Source organism: Corapipo altera, unplaced genomic scaffold (genome assembly GCF_003945725.1).
Source record: "Corapipo altera isolate COAL_440 unplaced genomic scaffold, ASM394572v1 61305, whole genome shotgun sequence".
Classification (NCBI taxonomy): Eukaryota; Metazoa; Chordata; class Aves; order Passeriformes; family Pipridae; genus Corapipo; species Corapipo altera.
This window is the reverse complement of record NW_020884909.1, coordinates 4,530,958-4,551,545: the sequence shown is the minus strand read 5'-3', so window position 1 is coordinate 4,551,545 and position 20,588 is coordinate 4,530,958. Positions and strand designations below refer to the sequence as shown.

The 20,588-nt window shown below is 36.8% G+C and overlaps 1 protein-coding gene across 2 annotated transcripts in view; it reads right to left on the bottom strand.

The window, feature by feature from the left end:
• AUH (AU RNA binding methylglutaconyl-CoA hydratase) overlaps window positions 1–20,588 on the bottom strand; it is a 103,482-nt gene that overhangs the window by 61,286 nt on the left and 21,608 nt on the right. For both annotated transcript variants that reach the window (XM_027653056.1, XM_027653057.1), the window contains one exon: window positions 14,765–14,851. In XM_027653056.1, the coding sequence (XP_027508857.1) occupies window positions 14,765–14,851 (87 nt within the window). The remainder of the gene's footprint in view (window positions 1–14,764; window positions 14,852–20,588) is intronic.

Here is a 20,588-nt window from a genome sequence, read left to right as displayed (position 1 = left end):
TTCTTCTCAGTGATATGGAAAGGCCACTCTCATTTCCAGCAGGGCCAGGTTGCTGACAGAAACTAGTTAACCCCGTCAACACAACTAATTTGCCAAACAGCCCTGCAATCTTGCTATCTGACACAGCTAGTCCTTCTCTTAAAGGAACAGGCCTTTGCCATAGGTAAATGGAAAATAATTTGCCTGAGTCATTGTTAACTGCGGCTTCCAGCAGTTACTGCCCGTAGGAATGTTCCAGTTATCAGAGACTGGCAAACAGTATCTTGAGCACTATCTGCATGACTTTGCAGTACTCCAAGGCAGAATACTTTCCCTAAGATAAGCAAGTTCCAGAATTAGCTATGGTGCAATTCAAGTAGACTATTACACATGGAAACGAAACTTAGGAAATGAGTATTATAAACCGGCTTCGTTTCAAGAATTACAGCCGGCATTCCTATAAGGAAATAATAAAAATTAATAATTCAAGGAGAGAAAATGCAGTTTGATAAAGTATGTTAGAATCATCACTTCCCAAGAAGTGAATTTTAAAGGATCATCTGATGTGGAAGTTGACAATGAATGAAAGGTAAAATACAAATTCTTTGTAATAGCTTGGTGCATATCTCTCAAATGAATTGGAGAAATCAATCCTTTTAATATATTCCTGTGAAGCATCGAAAAAAAGTAACACAGAAATAAGTTAGCAACTGCTCAGGACTGTAAACTGAGTTTCTAGGCTATTAGAACTTGTAACCAAGGGCAAAGCTTCTTGGAATATTAATATTTTGTAGCACAAGAGGCATTTTACTAACTTTAATACACAACTGCCAAAACTGTTGAGCCCATAACAAAACCAGAGATCATGTTTGACAAATAATTCCCTGTAGACTTAACTGAGTCAATGCCCTCAAATTTTAGGAACAATAAATTATGTAAATAGACAAGTCACCCTCCAAAATTATTCAATGTGACAACGCTCATTTGCTATGAGTGATAAAAAATATTTCAAGCTTTGCCAAGAAGCCTAGTGGTTTTATTCTTTAACATTCCACATTTTTGCCACATTTTGAATAACAAAATATAAATTTCAAGAAATCTGTGCACTACTAATCATTATTGCTAAATTCTAGATCTGGTACAGGTTTATCAATGTGCAATCATGAGCTGCAGAGTGAAGTCAAAAAGGAATTATATATATATATATATATATTAAAAAAACCAAATTAACTAAACTAAATGTGAGTGTACAACACACAGACAAGGGTAGACCATGTACACAGACAGATTAATGTTGTTACAAGTAATTAAAAAGACTGAGTAACAAGCAGCATTAAATTTTAGTCACAGAATTTCACTGAGCTACCACAGTACATCAAAGTGTGGAATACGAAGAACGCTAAATAATAAGATAGTTCATTAATTAATTCATAAAAGATTACTTCACACATCTATTGTATTGTAAAACATGCTGTAAATTCTGTAAAGACACTTCCATTTTGCATGCAAGACATGTCCCAAGCAAAAGCCATTCAAGACATTATACAGGTACAGTGACCAACAGGTAAATTGAAGAACTCCAAAAAGAGAAACAACACTTCGTAACATTATACACCTAAACTAAACCCATAAAAAGGTCAAACAAAAGTTAGAAAATATTATATACAGCAATAAAGGGCTCTGTTTCCTGCTCTGCACTAACTGTGAATCTTCAGCTCAGCTTCATGAATACACTCCTGATAAACAGATATGTCACATGTAGGTTTAGATTAGGCTGACCAGCAGCATCTTGTAGACTTGGGATACCTCCTGCTCTCCTGTGACTTTCCATTACTGAAACATATAGAATAGAGTAAGCTAAACTGTCCCACAATTTTGCCATCAGTACAGGATGTCAAAGAAGGAGCACTTTGCAGTTAAGTACATAAAAACACATGTAATGTGTTGGAAGTAATTTCAAAGAATCACAGTTTTTCTGAAGCAGGTAATAATGTTTCACCTTTAAGTGGCTTTCCACATGATGTCCACTGCTGGTGACTAACAAGGGACTTCCTTTCTGCTGAGAGATGATGATATGATGAACAACAGGCACATAAATACAGGCATCAGGTCTGGAGGACTTGACCACTAAATAGTTTCTCAGATGTGTGTCACAAAGCCCACACAGCTGATTCATATTACTGTGGACACTGATATTCCCCAAACAGAAAGCAGAAGTTGCCTGGATTCTACTAACCTGAATCATATCTGACTATTTAGTTCTCTGACTAATTCATTAGGAAAGTTCTTATAAAATTACAGCTATATAAGATAACAGCTGAGATGGAACTGAACTACACGTGATACTTTCGCAGTAACTTTCAAGCAGCCTTTTTCACAACCTCACCTTCTCACTTTTGATAGAAAATAAGTGGTCTGACCAACCAGGAAAAATCTACTTTCCACAGTTACTTAGGAAAAAAGAAGGAAGAAGTGCAAGGAATGAATACATAGAGCAAAACCAAAACAGCAAAAATTTATATATTAAAGTAGCCTTGCTTTTATGAAACATTACATACAGTATATTTTACATAACAGGCAATAAACACATTCTTTAGATGGTGTCCAAGGACTCAAAGGAAGACCTATCACCAATACTGGTCTCTTACTGATAGTTCCTGAAAGAGGCATCAGACAAATAATACAGTTATCCAGAATTCCAAACTTCATGATTTGTGCTCCTGGTCAACCTACATGAACTTGTCCAGATTGATTAAATTAAAATACATAACACCCAGAAAACAGAGTTACTGATGCAGAATGTGTCAAATTCAAAGAGACCAACCTTCCAGGAGCATCTCCCTTGCTTGCCAAGTAAATTTATACCTGTAATATTTTCTGTTAGCAACTGTATCACATACTCACATAAAAAGAAAAAAAAATCCCTAGGGAGGCACAAGATATTGTGAGATGCAGACTGTTCAAGTACCAACGAAGTATATGAGAATCACACATTTGTAGCTTGGCAGCAGTTACAATCAACCTGTAGGATAACTGTAGTATTCCTTTCCTATAGCTAGGATATAGGAGTCATCATTGAAGAACTGAAGTCCAGCAGGCATAGAATTCAGTTTCTCCTGAAGAAAAATGTTTGCACTGCTACTGCAGCAACCAGTTCATGATCCCCATGAATCAGAAAATTCCATGAAAGCCCACTCAAGCCCTAACAATGCACAAATTCTATATGGTCCCCTAGAGACAATTAACTGCTATTTTTGAAGTACTCTTTTACAGATTAGGACAAATATATTCTATTCAACTAATTTTAACAGTCAGAATCTGGTATTTAGGAACGTTCAAATGCAGCCCCATTTTAAAGCTTGCCTTTTTATGCATTTGATATGGAACACTAAAATAAAGACAGTCACCTTAACTTTCCTCGCTATTCCTGTATTGTCCCATACCTGCATAATGTTCAAAAAAGTCATTATTGTTCATCCCTCATCTTACTTCAGTGACCTCTGGCAATCAATCATCAGAAAGAACAGCTATTCAGACATAAATCAGAAGATGGTTACTACCTCTGGTACCTACCAAACCAGATTCGTAAGCTTGACTTGTCTTTAATTATGAAAAGAAGAATTCTTTTTTCCTGGTACTGACTGAAAAGAAAGTAGTGAGAGTACTCTGCCTCAAAAACTGTGAGTGTCCAACTAAGACAGAAGCAGCAAGAGAATTCAATTTTACATGACAGTGGAACTGAGTTCCCACAGAACCAAAAAATAGATTGTCCAACCTGTTTATTTCACAGGTGCATTTCTGATTATTTGACAAATAAGGCTGATTAGTGAACAGCTTACTAGGACAAGCAACATCAGGGGTTATGTCCAGTAGCTCATTTTTCCTTCTGAATAATGGATTTCCTAGAACATAAAGCAAGGAAGATGAATAGTCTAAAAGTACCCTGATACTGTATGATATGCATTACTGGAGGAAAGTATGCTATAAATTGAAGAATAGATTAACAGTTCCACAATCATTATCTAACTCTAGCAGATTGAGAAAGTGTGGCAAATATCTGCCTACATACAACTGCAGCACATGAGAAAACTTTAAATCACAGAATAGCTGAGGATGGAAGAGACCCCTGGAGGTCACCTGGTCCAACCTCTCTGCTCAAGCAGCATCACCTTGGGTAGGTAGCTCAAGCTCATGTCCTGATGGCTTTTAAAGATCTCTAAGGAGGGAAACTCCACAACTTCCTTGGGTAACCTGTATGAATGCTCAGTCACTCTCAGGGTGAACAAGGACTTTGTGACACTCAGGAAGAACATCCTACGTCCCAGTTTGTGCTCATGGCCTCTGGTCCTGTCACTAGACACCATCGGAGATAGCTCAGCTTCTTCTTCTTAACACCTTTCCCTTTAAACATTTCTATATTGATGAGATCACCTCCTAAGCCTTCTTTTCTCTAGGCTGAACAGCCCTAGCTTGGTCAACCTTCCCCCATAGGAGCAATGCTCCAGAGCATTCATCACCTTCATGGCCCTTCACTGGACTTTCCAGTAGCTCCATCTTTGTCTTTTGCTGGGGAGCCTAAACTGGTCACAGTACTCCAGCAGTGGCCTCACCTGTGCCAATGAGAGGGAATGGATCACCTCCCTCAACTCCCTGGCAACACTCATTCTCAGCCCAGGATACCATTGTAGTTCTTTGCCATGAGGGTACAGTGCTGTCTCATGTTAACTTGGTGTCCACAGGACTTGCACGGCTTTTCTGTGCAGCTGCTTTTCACATCATTACCCCCAGCACGTACTGGTGCATGGGGTTGTTTGCACTTTCCTTTGCTGAACCTAATGAAGTTCCTGTCAGCCTACTTCTCCACCTTGCTGAGTTCCCTCAGAATGATGGCACAACCCGTTCCTTACGCTTTTATGCCAGCAGCGAACTTGCTGAGGGTACACACTGTCCCATCATCCAGACCATTAAAAATGTTGAACAGGACTGAACCCTGCAGCGGCCCCTGGGATACACACTGCTGGTTAGGGGCCTCCAAGCAGACTTCGTGCTGCTGATGCCCAGAGTCTGCATCTATTCATTTAGCCAATTTTCAATCCACTTTGCTGCCTGCTGACCCAGTCCATCAGTTACTTTATGAGAATCTTATAAGAGACACTGTCAAAAGCCTTATTGAAATCAAGGCAGAAAACATCCACTGCTCTTTCCCCACCTACGAAACCAGTCATTTCTTCATAGCTTATAAGACTAGTCAAGCAAGATTTCCCTCCCTGTGATTCCATGTTGATTACACCTCACAACTTTCTGGTCCCTCATGTGCCCAGTAGTAGTTTAGTTTCCACGTTTAGTTGTTCCAGCACCTTTCCAAGGATGAACTTTATTCTACAAATAAGAAAGCTGCCCCTCCATGTTTCTTAGTACATTTATTCAAATGCAACAACAATAATGGAGCCTTCAAGTTAATAAAAAGAATGGTCACATGCCCCCAAAATGTCTTAATAGCCAGACAGAAGAAACAGAAGTCACATCTGAAGAGTGCAAGTGTTAAAGAAAGAATTACAAATTTTAGGTTTGTTACTACAAAACAATGCACTAATTTACATGGTCATTATTTTCAGTCTATATATTTACTGGCAGTAGCTTAAAGTCACATAATACTGCAAGTCTATGTCTGATTCCTACACCAACAACACTGAAAGAAAGGTTCAGGACCTGTTACTTTACAGTCTCCTTATGAACCCTATATCTGCAAGTTTTCTGGTTGCAAGTTAGAAAAGTGTTTTCAAAAGGTCACGGACGCAAACAGGAATTTTGAGTCAGCAGTAATGATTATTTAAAACCACGCCCTAATTAGCATAATAATTGGGAATGGATCTTTAATTTGGCTTTAAAATAATTAAGTTCATACCTAGATATTCTTATCTTGTAAGTCAGAATAGACTTCTCTTCCACCTGTGCACTACACAGGCTTTTGATCTCCCTTGGTGATGTGACTCTTCATTGTAAAAATTAAGATTTTTTTTTTCCATTAAAAAAAAATTTAAAGGACATAAACTATGCACCTTGAATGGCAAGTAGAGGTGGTCCATATGCAATTTTGATAATTGAAATATTCTTTATATTAGGAACATTATAATCACAAAATTACACTTACATATTAGATAATTTTTGTCATAGGAAATCAGGAAAATAATTGCAACACAATACTATATCTTGATTTCATCTTAAGGGACCTTTTCCTGAAGAAAAATAATAATGTTAAGATGGCATATTATCACTGGAATGTCAGTTTTGTTTCAGGCATTTACCTTACCTTGCAAAATCTGTTATCAAGTCAGTGGCTACAGCAGTTTGCTTGCATTTTCAGTTGCAACACTACCATCAAGAAAAGACCTTTCTATGGGGGGGAAAAAAGCTAACAGAAGACAAATACCTCAACAAATATTTTCATTCGTTCTGTAACACTAAGAAAACCAACCAATGAATGTAGCAAAATATGAAAGAGTCTGAGAGAGATTGTCAAATCTTCCTACAGGAAGCAGAAGGTAAAGAAGATTGGTCAAACCACTTTTTGCAAAAGGCAAGTAATTAAATGCTGCAAAGCTTTACCTCTCATAATTGCAAAAAGAATGAAAAAGCAACTACTCAAAGTAACTTACATGTCTTAAAATATTTTTTAAAAGTATATCCATCTGCAAAAGCATGACCACACACTCTTAATTCTGAATAGGCTACGTATGCATTTGGACACACACAGCTTTTTGCCATTCATTTGCTAGAGTACAGCTGTGAAAGGCTTTTATCTACCCTCTAATTCCTGTGCTCTGGATAAGAAGCTTAATAAGACTGCAACTGTTAGTAGAGTTGTTTGAACATCAGTGTCTTTGCTTTAATACCTTCAAAGTTCAGGCAGACAATCAACAGCAGTAAAATGCATTTTTTTAATGCATTTTAAAGAAATTTTGCTTTTTAATTATAAAGGTTACTGCTCATAGCTTACAGTTGATTATTAAGCAAAAGATATTAATAAAGTTTTTCTTCCCTTTATTATGACAGCAGCTAAAGCACCTCACTCAATCCCATTAATTTCCCAGTTTCCTCCAGTGATTACTCACTCTTATATATGACCTAGAAAAAATATTTTTGAAAGACAAAAAAAAAAAATCAAAACAACTTTAATATAGAAATATTAGGATTATTACATTCTCATTTTTTAAAATTTTCTATTTGCTGCTTTATTGTGGACAGGTAATAGAGACACTGTGTTTTACATTCTTGATAATAGAAACAGAAACTGGGAAACTAATGGGAATGAAAGAGGTGCTTTAATCAAACCATTTAGCTACAGTTTGCTATAGCCAACTCTTCCATTATTTTCTTTCTGTATTATATAAAATTATTTGCATATTTCATTCATCTTCGGTGACACACTTCAGTTTGATAAACAGATTCCTCAGTTTCTTCATATTTCCTAATGTTCCACCTTCTAGTCTCGTTCTCTTCAGTAAGACAATAACGAACTAAAACCCAGGTGACAGAATCTACTTTCTGTGCAAATGAGTAAAAGCTTTGGATAGAAGAAAAATTAAAATTATTTCTTGTATTTCTTACCCTTACTAAGTACATTTAAGAATTTATTACTAACACAAACAGCAGAGTACATAATCAAGCAGTGAATTTATAAAACACGAGGGATAACACCAATGTTAAATGAATTCAGTTACCTCTTTACATTCTACTTCTATGTAATTTTTTTTATTTCCTAAAGCACACACAAAATAAAACTCGAAGTACAGTCCCTATATAATATAAATACAACTACATATGCACAACTGTAGTCTCTAATATAATCTCTGCTAAGAAAATCAAAAGGGATATGTTTTTCTTTTTTTTTTTTTACCATCTACTTGTCTGATTTACAGTATGAAGATGACACAAGCGTCCTTGTTTGATTCAATGCATTGCCCAGTCTAGTGCTAAAATACCTTTGTTTCTAAATTAGCACAATGTATCAAACAATAGTTTCAAGCCTGCTCATTCACGGAACACTACAGAAGAAACACTCCCTAACATTTCACAGGAAGCACGATTTTTTTTTCATTAACTAGCTTGGCAATATCATCAAGCCAGTGCATACCTAGGCAAAGGGCATGTGCAACACAAGACTAGAACATGCTACTCTGAAGTCAAAGCCTCATGCCTGGGCCAGGCAATGACATTTGGATTTCTTAGACAGAAGGACAACTTTATGCTTTCAGTACCACGCCAGGAGTGCTGCCCTTTTAATACTGATGCGTTCTAGGAACAGAGCCAGAGACCAAGACAGGCAAAGAGAAAGAGCTAACAAACTACTCCTTCTCACTCGGGGATTGAAACATGCAATTTCAAACCTGAGCAAGGTGAGGACAGGGCTGAGTTTTCCAGTGCATCAAACATACAAAATGTGGCTCCCTAGAGAGGGAACAGCCGCTTTGGACAGCAAGTCATACTGGAGGCCTGTTCTAACAGAGTGCAAACTGGCTGTGTTGATCTCAATAGACCATTTGAGCAAGCAGCACCCTCCTTTTGGGTACAGTTACTTTTTGTGGAAGGAAAATTAAAGAGCCATGTCCAGAACATAGCCTCTTTTCCTCATAAAGCAGCACTTGGAATTACTGCCAGTAGGAAAACTAAACTACTGCTGAGGATATGTTGATTTTTGTCAAGGCTGTACAGCAGCACCACGGATCAAAGAAATGAATCAGCAATGCAAAGCCACCTCTGATCTTCAGATCTACACAGAAGGAAAATCAGCTTATCCTAATATTCAGGTCCTCTATTTCGGCATTTCTTTTGTAAGTTTTTAGAAGGTTATTATTGGGGGGGGTGGGGAGGGAAATGTATTAGCAATTGTGGAAGTACTCTTGTCATATAAATAGCTAATAAACATCTTGGTAGAGAAGTTTAATATTGCATTTATTGTCTCTAAAATGGTACAGAGTTTAGAATTGTGTTTTTTAATTAAAAACAATCCAGTGCAATTTGACTGGAGCCCCTAATTTCTGCTCTGCATGGACAGAACTGTCTGTTTACGAAACAGGCAACACTTTGTCAACAGGTATCTTAAATTAATTCAGTATTAAGAGAAGCAGTAAATCTACTACTGGAAAACAACCAAGAGCTCAGCAACACACTCGGAATGCAAGCAGTCAAGGACTGCATTAGCCATGCAGTACACTTAACCAAAAAGGCAACCACACAACACAGCAAGCGAAATACTGTGCCCTGTGCCAAAATCTCCCTTTCACTGTGTCAGCAACACAAAAACACCACGATGCCTGAGGCAGGCTGCTAAGCATGGCTCTGCTAGCTGTACATTAGTCCTTTTTCAAATCTGATAGCCGTGAAATTTCATTCAGCTTTCCAGTAAATGCCAGTTATAACCTGTATCCCTCTTCCCTACGAGAGAAATCCTCAGTTCTAACCAAAGGATTTCCAAACCAGAGTACTCTGTCTTTGATGGCCAGATCTGCCTCCAGCAAACAGATAAATTGGGTAAATGTTACATAAGGAGCAGTAATCAGGCATGGAGTGTTCATTACTAAACCAAGATTTTAAATGCTAACCAAAGCTCCACAGAAGCCCCAGAAACTCGAACAGTAATATAAAGCACTGCACTGACCTCATCAATTATTATTCTTGCTTACTTTTGAGAATTCACAGTGGGAAGGTGGGGTAGTAGTAGGCAGACCACAAAACAATTGAAATTTTTATAATCCTGATATCATTCTTGGGATTTATGAGAGCTTGCATCCAAAACCGAACTGTAGCATGTAATGTGGCACAAAGAAAAAAATTCCCAAGGATGCATGATCTTCAATAGCCAAAACTGTAACTTTTTGGAAAAGAGGATGTTCTCCAGAAAGATGAACAAGTGCACTATTTTAGGTAAGTTAAAAATTTGGTGATGACTGAAAGAAGCCAGAATGACAGAGAGATTGCTAAGGAAGGGAGGAAAAAAAAAAATCTATAAATATAGAGATGTATCTGCTTTGAATAAAATAAAAAGCACACAATAAAAAACACAAGTGCAAGCAACTGACCACAAGGTGCTTTCTGAGGATGATCTCATTCAAACTATGTTAAAACTAATGTTAGAACTAATCATATCTGTAAAAATTATGTATAAGCAAAGTTACTAAATATCACCACTTATTGCAGTTGTATCACAACTTATGCATCAAAATTAATCAGCTGCCTTTCACAAAGTACTGTAAGGTTTGTTATAATGCAACATAATCTACAGAAAACAAGTAATGTCAGTATTTTATTAAAAATTTCATTCTTAACTTAGTGCAGATCTAGGTTCCATCAGGCCATGAGTAAGGTGTTTTGTCTCCAAACGTGAAATAAAAAACAAGCTGACCACACTTCAATCTTAAAAAGCAACCAAGAAAGTCGGTCTCCAGTTTTTATTCCCTGCTTGTGGGATTTGGGTACGTGTGCCTATGTTCTTTGGAAGAGCTTTACTAAACAGTAAGTTTCTCACTTATTAGAGGCTGGGGCCTAATGTCACTCTGAGTAATTACATGCATTGGCTGAGCTGAAATTCTTTCTACAGCTTCACTTTTTCTTTCTGTTGAACAGGGAGTTTTTATGGAGGAGTGTGGTTACTGCATTCGGCCCCATACAAAGCCTCAGTTTGTTTTGCAACTGAAATCCCAACAGATAACATATCTATAACAACAATATCACAGCCCAGACCCCACAGCCAGTATAAGGAATGACATGGACTTAATGGGAGTCATACTATAAAAATACATATTGAAGATCTGACCCAGAATGATAGGGGGTTTTTTTAACCCCCAAAGCATCAAAAACAAGGTTTCTGGAAGTCAGTGTAATTTGATTCAATTTAGGCAGGCCTGTCTTGTTGTGCACAGTTACAAGAGATCTATTAAGGCTTTAGTCTCCTTGTTTCTTGAGGGTAAAGACAGTCTCACATCTGCAGTGAAGTGCCTCAAGGCAGAGCACAGTAATGGACAAGTAGTCTTATAAATTCTACTATAAAAAAGAAAAAAAAAAAGAAAAAATACAAAAACCCCAAAAACACACAAAAAAATACCAAACCCCAAACAAACCCCCACAATTCTGATATAATCTTAGGAAAAGCAGCCACTGCTAGAAATAGAAGCTGTTTTGATTCCCCTCCCCACAACTTAAAGATCTTAAGTGCTGCAACTAATGGCTCAGTTCAGTTTTTTCAGCCCTTTTATGTGTTTATTTTTAAACCAAGTGATATTTACTGCATCTTACTACTTCACACAAATTTAGCAAGAAGTTATAAATTATGCCCATATAAACAAGTGCAGTATGCTTTTAATTTCCAGAAAATTCTCTTCTGTAGCTGTATTCCAAAATGATACTACAGCTTTTTACAAAACCACTCGCATAAGGATTTTAAATGTAATGAAACTGACAGACACTAAGGAAAGCCTAAGCATGCTAAAAAAGCTAAGTTTATGCAGTTGTTCGAGACATAATTAACCTTTAGTGTATTTTGTCTATAAAGGTAACTTAATGGTCTTCTTTCTGAAAATATACCTAAAAAGAAGCATCTCCTTACTAGGTCACACATCTGAATACAAATTATCAAAACATGACCTAGTTCTGAAAAGCAAAAAGTAGAATACATTTTAAATGAGATTAAAGCATTAAACTCGGATAGAAAAAGAACGAAGTAGGAGACTGGAAATATTTTTCCCTGGCTATACAACATTCTCAGTGGTAAATACTAATTTGAAAATGGTTTCTCCTCATTAACCACCTCACAACGTTCTAGTTGTTCCCAGGCAGGAAAAATATCATTATCATTTTCAATATACAGATTCATTGCAGTAACCAAACACAAATAAAATGTCCCCATAGTTCCACAAAAATTAGATTCTGTAATGACAGATCACTTTAGAAGAAGAAAAAAAGGAAAAGAGTAAGAGCCTCTGACTTGCTACAAAATTATATTCATTTCTTTTCATAAGGACATCACACAACAGGACATCTTGTGCAGCCATCTAATCTAAACTCATAATTTTTGTTTTATATTCTCTCCTAGTTCCTGATGTAGGAATGACACACAGAGACCGCACCTGGAGTACTACATCCAGCTCTGGGATCCCCTGCACACAAAGGGCTTGAACTGTTGGAGTGAGTTCAGAGGAGAGATACCAAGTTGATTAAGGGGAGGGAGCACCTCTCCTGCGAGGAAAGGCTGGGGCATTTGGGATTTTTCACCCTGGAAAAGAGAAGTCTTTGGGGTGACCTAATTCCAGCCTTCTAATACCTGAAGGGAGCCTACATGAAAGATGGAGAGGGACTTTTTACAAGGGCACGGAGTGACAGGGTAAGGGACAATGGCTTCAAAATGAGAGTAGATTTAGATTAGATTTTAGGAAAAAGTTCTTTACTGTGAGGATATTGAGGCACTGGAACAGGTTTCCCAGGGAAGCTGTGGATGGCCCATTTTTGGAGGTGTTCAAGGCCAAGTTGGATGGAGATCTGAGCAACCTGGTCCAGTGGAAGGTGTTCCTGCCCATGACAGGGCGCTGGAACAAAATGATCTTTAAGGTCCCTTCCAATCCAAACCATTCCATGCTTCTATGATTTTTTTAATTGCTTTGCAAAGACTCTTCAGAAAAATGTTAGATCTGTTCTGTAACTACATCTACTGCTGTCATAATGTGTTCAAAAAAACTATGTATATACTGGGAATAAATCATGTGACCTAAAAATTAAAGCTACTTATACAGTATGCATGTTTAAACATATATGATATGATAATTGACCAGTAACATTAGAAGTGATATCTCAATATTCTTCTCTAGTCCTTTAAAAATTAACTGGGAGAACCTTGTAGTGACTGTTCTGCTTATGTTTTAAAGTGGAAATGGCAAAATGGGGAGAGGGAGGGAGTAAGGAAAGGGGAAAGGGAGAAGGGGGAGAAAGAGGCAAAAATGGGAGAGGGGAGAGAGACACAGCCAACCTAAGCAAAAAGTTTTGTTACAGTATGAGACAAGGGCTATGAGGCTTCTGTTTTTCAACCAGAGGCATGTCTAATTGCTATTACATCCCCACACAAAGCTTCCTATCTAGGTACTTCAGTGGCCTGGGGTCTCAAATATTAATTCCACTACCTCACAATTCCAGGTTTCTTTCTTGAGAAAGAGACTAGAGATCAATGAATAAAAGCACTCATAGAGGTTTTCCTGAACCTCAAGTAATTCACTGTAACCATAACGATCCAGTGTAAACCTTTCAGACAACACTGAAAATTTGCTTACATATTTAGTGGTTAAACAGTCTTACAGGAACCTTAATGAAGATGAAGACTATCAAATATTTTTCTCAAAGTTTTTTTCAACTCTGAGGCAAAATAAAGCATCAAATCGCTGTGAATATTTTCCACCATTCAGTGCAGAATGCCGTATTCAAATACTTCAGGCTTCAGAAATTTTCTCACTTTAAAATCGAAAAATAATTGAATTAAAAAGCTCCACTTACTAATCAGCGGAAAATCTTGAAACCAGTTGCCCCTATTTAAACATTAACAGCAGCTCAAAGTATTTCCAGTAACTTCAGGCCAAGGAAGGCTGAAAAAATATTAGTGCTAAGGAAGCCTCCCAAAATTCTTACAAAATCCTGAACTGAACAATTTGTTGCTTGGCATTCCAACAGAAGGATAAACACCAGCATGATATACAATATTAGCTGCAGGAAATTAATGATCTATTCACTTCTAGGTATTTTACAGATTTTACTTATTTAAAGAGCCCTGAAGTTCTACTGTCATGTCAAAGACATGACATTCATTTGAGGGCACAAGTTTCTCCATGAAGTACCTAATCAAAGACACATTCTTCAGCAGTTTGTCATTTACCTGAAAAAACATACTGGTATCCATTCATAACGTTCTGCCAAACCAATATCTGACACAGTGTTCTTAAGGAAATGTATCTAAAAACATTTTCTGAGAAATTATTTATTCCTCAGAGTTTCGTGCCAAAATTTCAAGTGGCAGAATATGTTTCATATGTAAATTAAATGCAGAAAATTAATTGCTTCGAACTTGGAACACTATACTTCTCTTTTCAACAGAACATACTGGCAATACCCTGTTGAAAAACAATTATATTAAAACTGATCATCAGAGATGTAAAAATATGATTATTTGATGGTGAATTCATAATGTAGAACTTACAGAGAAATTGTACCTTAAAAACTGGTACAAGTCCATTAAAATCTCAAACTATTAACAGGTTTTACTACACCAGAGCAACTGCATATTAAGCAAAATTTTAGAAGGCTTAGTAGCTAAATTTCTATCAGCAGTCGATGTTTAACATGTTTCTACAATATATTAGATTGTACTAATTATACCAACCACAAGAATTCAACAGTGAAAATTAAACTGTAAAGCACTTGGATGTCACTGAACAATCCATCCTTTACAAAAACAGAAGGGAAAATCACCTCTATTCCCGTTGAGATTTAGCTTTTCTAGCGTTCTTTAAAAAATTCCAACTCATTTTGGAACATTTTAAAAGAAAAAAATGCATGATGATTCATGTTTATCAACACACTCCATAATCCTTACTGAGTGCCTTCCAATTCAAGATCTGTGATGTGAAGCTAAACAGTTATGGGTATCCTACTACCTGTCAAGAATTAACCATGCATGTTTATGTTATTCCTCTGATCTAATGCTTCTCAGGTTAAAGTTACAATAACATTGTTCAAGGGAGAGGTTACTTACCCAACTCATTAATAGTTGCTCTCGCCCTCGAGACAAAAGAACTAACTTCACTTGAGTGCATTTTTGCCCTTTCTTTAAGGTCAGCACCTGTAAGTGACATTTCACACACACGTTAGCAAGCTCTATACAGTATTGTTAATATATTTTCAAAAGTAAAGTATTCCTTCTTTCACAGAAAATATAAATCTACTTTCAGACGAGGAGTTTAAATTGGTCACATAAATTTTCCACAGATTTCAAGGAAAACATGACCTATTTATCCAGGGGGGGAAAAAAAAAGAAAAAAAAAAACCCAACCAAACAAACAAAAAGATAAATTATCCATAACCAGATTTTCATGAAGTATATTCTTCCCAGTGACATTTCTTCTTCTCATATTAAAATTGAGCATTTATGCTTATAGTTCATCTGACATACTATTTTATTTTCCCAACTGTGTCACAAAGTCTGATAAATATGTGGTTTTCATATTGTGCTCTTGTTATTCTTTTATTGGTAGATCATACAATACCTAGGGTGCATGGTTTTACATTAACAGACAATATTTATCTAAATAAAAATCTAGAGCGGACCTAGTACCATTTTTCAACTCACTTTCAACTCATTTACTGAAATGTATTTTTGAATAAGTTACACACCAACATCATTTTTGCTCTTAAAAAATGCCACAGCCTGAAAATTTTTATCTATTTCTTTATGAATATATGAAAATTATTCTGTTTAACAAGCATACTGTAACTAGACGTGGATACAAACGTTTTTAAAAATTCACTTGTAGTATAAAACTGACATTTTCTCTCATGAGTGTGTAAAAAAAAAAATAACTGAGCAGTAATAATAGTAATAATAATAGCTAGATAGAGAAGCCCATCTTTCTTACAGAGGAAGAATACATAAAAGAGACAAAATCTGCATAGACACATTTATTCTCCAAAGAAGTGAAACAGTTACATGGCACCTGCACATACATTTTTTCTATTTGGTAAAAAGTAACCTATTGAGCTAGTCTCTAGGCATATGGCTAAATAAGGCAAATAACCAATGTTAAAAAAAAATAGTTTCATGTTTTTCTACCCTGATAATCAAAATACTAGCCATTCAGGAAAATGCACTGAACTCAGATTAAGTGAATACTGTAGATTAGAATTAAGTTACACAGTCATAGGTTTCCCCTTCTACCTTTCTGGTAGGCCCTCCTGACCCTCTTCATCAAACATAGTTTTAGACATACTTTTATTGACAGCATTAGTTGTAACTCACAACTCTAGTCTAGCCCTGTGAAAATCAGTCTCTCTGACATTTTCTGATGGACATTCAGCTGTTGATTTACAGTACCAAGCCCAACAATGCAGCTCTACATTTGCCCCTTCTACTTCCATCATAGCAAAGCTCCTTATTTCACCAGGATTTCTGCTCTCCTTTTACCCATGTCAATAAAAAAACAATGAAGCATCAGTCCTGGCTGCAATTTGCATGTTTCCCATTAAGTAAAGCCGAGTTTAATTTACACTATAAGGTACTTTGCCAAAAAACTTCCAAACAACCTTCTAGGATGTGCCCCAGCTGAAGACAGTATGACAGGACAGTTGACCAGACATACAAATATACGAGTATAAAACAGGAATCACTATGGTCAAGTCTGCACTGCAGCAAAATTGCAACTGCTACCTTGGCAATTCACAATCATTGCACAGAGAAATCTTGCCAGGAACCTGAAAAGCAAACACAGTTTGCATCCATAAATATGGATAGAACTCTAATTCACATAAAACTGCAAGCAACTTTCACAAATGCATTTATGTATAGAGCTAAAAGGAGCTTCATGAAACTTCATGTCAAAACCTGCTTTAAAAGTTATGTCAGCAGCTGTGTGAACAAAATATATCATCTATTTTATATCAGTTAATATATGGTCTAGCTTCTACAACTCTGGCCAAATCATTGCCTTTATAAGAACAACACAAAACTGGGTGCTTTATTAACAAGAAAACTGTTTGGCTGTGTAATTTGACTCAAAGCTTCCACACACTGAAATCCTGCTTACTGGGTATACCCTTGAAAAGAATTATAACAAAACATCTAGCATTACTGTTAATAAAATCTTCTGTCAATATATGATTAAGACAATTTTTAAGTTTTGATTTATTCAGACTAATGGAAAAACGGACTCAAAAAACCTCAACCCTTCTAAAATAAAAAAAATTAACAAACTGCAGACTTCTTCCTTCAGTTAGAATATACATTTCCTTGAAGACCTGTACAGAAATCTATTAAATTTAAAAAAAAAAAAAAAAACACCCTTGTGTAGGAACGGATTAATATGTACCTTCTAATATAAAATTAATGATTTTAATTACTGTAAAGAAATATCAGATCTTAGTGCCATAACCAACTTTTGTAATCTAACATTTCCCTTTTTAAGTGTTTCTCCCATATAAATGCCAAGGAAGTGGAAAGAGTCCTTTTGGTAGCCCTTTTTCTACTTTAGCTCTCCAAAGCATAATAATAGTAACTGTAACTTTCTGAGGGAAGAATTTCAGTCAGAAGCCACTCCAAAAGAACACATCTGGTTCACAGGAGACAGAACTGCCACAAACTTAATACTTTTGTTACTGTTGTTAAGATTTGACTTCTGGTCAAAGAATTATTAAGAATTCTGTGACCCAAATAGCACAGAACTATTCAGATGTTTCTCCAAAATCTGTTCTCAAGTCAGAAGCAGAAAAGGCTAAGTTTGTGAAGCCAGCCATGAAGGGGACTGCAGATTCAACAAGAGACTTTGCTCTCTCAGCTACAGAAATCAAAGACTGCTCCTCTCACCCCAAGTTTTCTCCTTCAAAGTAGCTGAAAATAGTATTTGCTCAACTGCTGAGAGCAACAAAGTAGATAGGCTTTTCAAACCACAAAAACTCTTGACACAACGAACCTCTGCAACTTTCCCATGGGCCACAGCTGAAATCTGTGGGCACGTTTGACCCAGCTGCTTCCCCCTGTCCACTCCCAAACGACTCCAGGGGCTGTACTGTGGGTCTATTGCTCCCACCCACATTGAACACAGGGCTCTCTAAGCCCTTCTACCCAAGAAAGAAAGGGCAAACCTGAGCTACCAGTGAGCTGAGGCAAACTAACTGTTTCAGTTTTGATTACACACTGTAATTATGTCCCCACGTCCATCCGGTTTGTACTGGAGCATGAATCATTGTTTTCTGGTGCTTTCTGGCATCTCAATGCTTCGTCCCACTAATTGATTCTCATCTGCTCAGAATACTAACAAAAGCTAGTCAAAACCAACTGTGCTATCAGGAGTCATGCTCCCCAGTTCTCACCTTCCTGCTCCCAGCACTTTATCAGCTCTTTTCTAAAGATTATAAAATGCCATTTTCAAATTACTAGCTGCTAGTACAGAACAAAAGAGAAGTGCCACAGTGAAAGACTACACTGTCAGTGCCATCAACCACTTCCTCCTACAGCTACATTAGGAGTTGGTCAGGTACTCTCCACTCATGAATAAACTCCTATTGAATCAACTTAATTCACCGAAGTATCGCTTCCAAATTTACACAGAAGTTCCCTCTGGCAGGAGAGAACTTCACTGCAGACTTCCAATGAACAGATCTGTTTGAAAAATACCAGTATAAACAGCAGTCTTTTGGAGGTCTGCTGTGCAGCAAGTACACACACTGGTCTTTCCAGACCAGTTCTTGAAACTGATGTGAGGAAGACGCGTGCTGTTCTAAACACCACCTACACTTCTACTGAAGTTTGTCAATCCAAAAGGTAGAAATGTCTGTTTGATTGTGATCCATCACTTTCTTATTCCCCTCCTCCAACACTGGTAGAAAATAGTAAGGTTGTTTTGTGTTTTTTTTTTTTTACCTTACTTCCCCTAAATATGAAAACCCCGTCGGAATAACTCTCATTTGCATGGTTTTAAACATTACCCTACTCAAAGTGTACCGTTGTACACTGTCAGTTGAGAGAGTTTTCTCAGCATGTGCCTGACTTCCATTTCACAATGATGCCAGAGAAAATGTTTATTTGAGAAAGCCAAGGGCAAGCCAGCAAGATGAGCACATTGCTGTTATTCACCAGCATTTTTCCACTTGCAGGTATGTACGACAAGGATGGCTATTTAACTTAGAGAACATACCAAAGGAAACCAAGTTTTACAGTGATTACTCTGACCCCTCTTGCCTTTTTTGGATATTTTCACAAACTTTCTAAACATAATTTATATACTGTTGAAAAGCTATGTGTTGTGTTTGAAAAATACGTTCCAACATCTTTGTATAAGCCTCACTTATTAAATACTGTAAATGCCTAGAAATCTTCTTGTACAGACTGTTCTATACTACTTCCAAAACACACCACAAAATCTCTAAACTAAAAAGGCATAAAATTTAAAGGTTTACATATGATACTTTAAAAATTAACTTTACAGATAAATATTTTTCATTAAAAAATAAGTCCTTTGGAGAGCTGGTACACCAAAATTAAACACTGAAGTTACTCTACCAAGTGTCAAAAGGTGCCCAAAGTGTCCTTTGCCTGAGAAAATGCTACTACACTTTTTCTAAGAGAATTTCTTTTAATTTATTGAGAGAAATAAGACATTTTGGCAAAAGATTTTACAGGAGTAAAACACAACCAAGAAAAGCATTTCACTAAAACACTCAACAAAAAGACACAGTTCACAGAAAACACCCACTACAATCAATATATCAGCTTTAGTAAAACACAATTCATTTAAGTTACCCACAAAAGGAGGAAAAGAGTAAAAGAAGAAAACAGATTAAAAGAGGAAAGAAAAAGGGAAGAAAGAAAGAGGGAAAGGAGAGGAAAACAGTTACCAACATCTTTTTTCTCCAAATTTCTAAGAGTTTCAGAAATAAAGCTTTTACATCCTGAAATCTATTTAGGACAACTTACCTCCCAATTCTGAACAGCAACTGCAATACTTCATGAAACAAATATATTTCTTTAGAGACGGTGCCAAGTCTAACCCAAGTAAAACTTTGTTAATAATGTAACAGGCTATGAGTATTATTCTATTGATATATATTTCCAGTTTATATCCATAAAATCCTTTTAAAAACCCAAAAAGCTTAATTTGAATTTGATTATGACAATGTCACCATGTAGATTAATGATTTTTATTTTGCTTTCAACTAACATCTTTCTGTATGTAAAGCTATATGCTTGACAAAACACAGCACAAACAATGTCAGTGACTACTGAAATCTCTAGCCCATGTAAAAGAAAAATGTTTTATGCTTTGCACACAAAGTATCTTGAATACAAATTAGTTCAGTCTGCTGAAACAAGAACAGACAGAATGCATCATAACTATGGACTATTGTGGGCAATCTTTCAAAAAGTTACAAAAAAAACTTATCATCTGTTTGGTACAATAATAGACTGAAGTCTAAACTGGAAGGAATCTCTAGAGAATCACCTGGTCCAACCTTCTATTGAATGCACAGCCCTAAATTAGGTTATCCAGGTCACTCTATACATCCTTGCAAATAGAGTACTTTTCTCTGATACTACCAGGTACAGGATGACCAGTTCTCTCTCCCTCCTCAGCAATCTCCAGTCCTCTAATCACCTTATGCTGGCCTGCTAAGTGCTGAGCAGAATAACCACATGCCTTGATCCGCTGATGGTTCTTTTACTGATGCAGTCCATGGCACTGTTTGCCTCCTTTACTGCCACAGCACACTGTTAGCTCACGTTATGCTCGCTGTCCCCCAGAACCCACAGGCCCTTTGCAGCAGAGCTGTACCCCAACCAGTCAGTTCCCAGCCTGTTCTGACACTGAAGT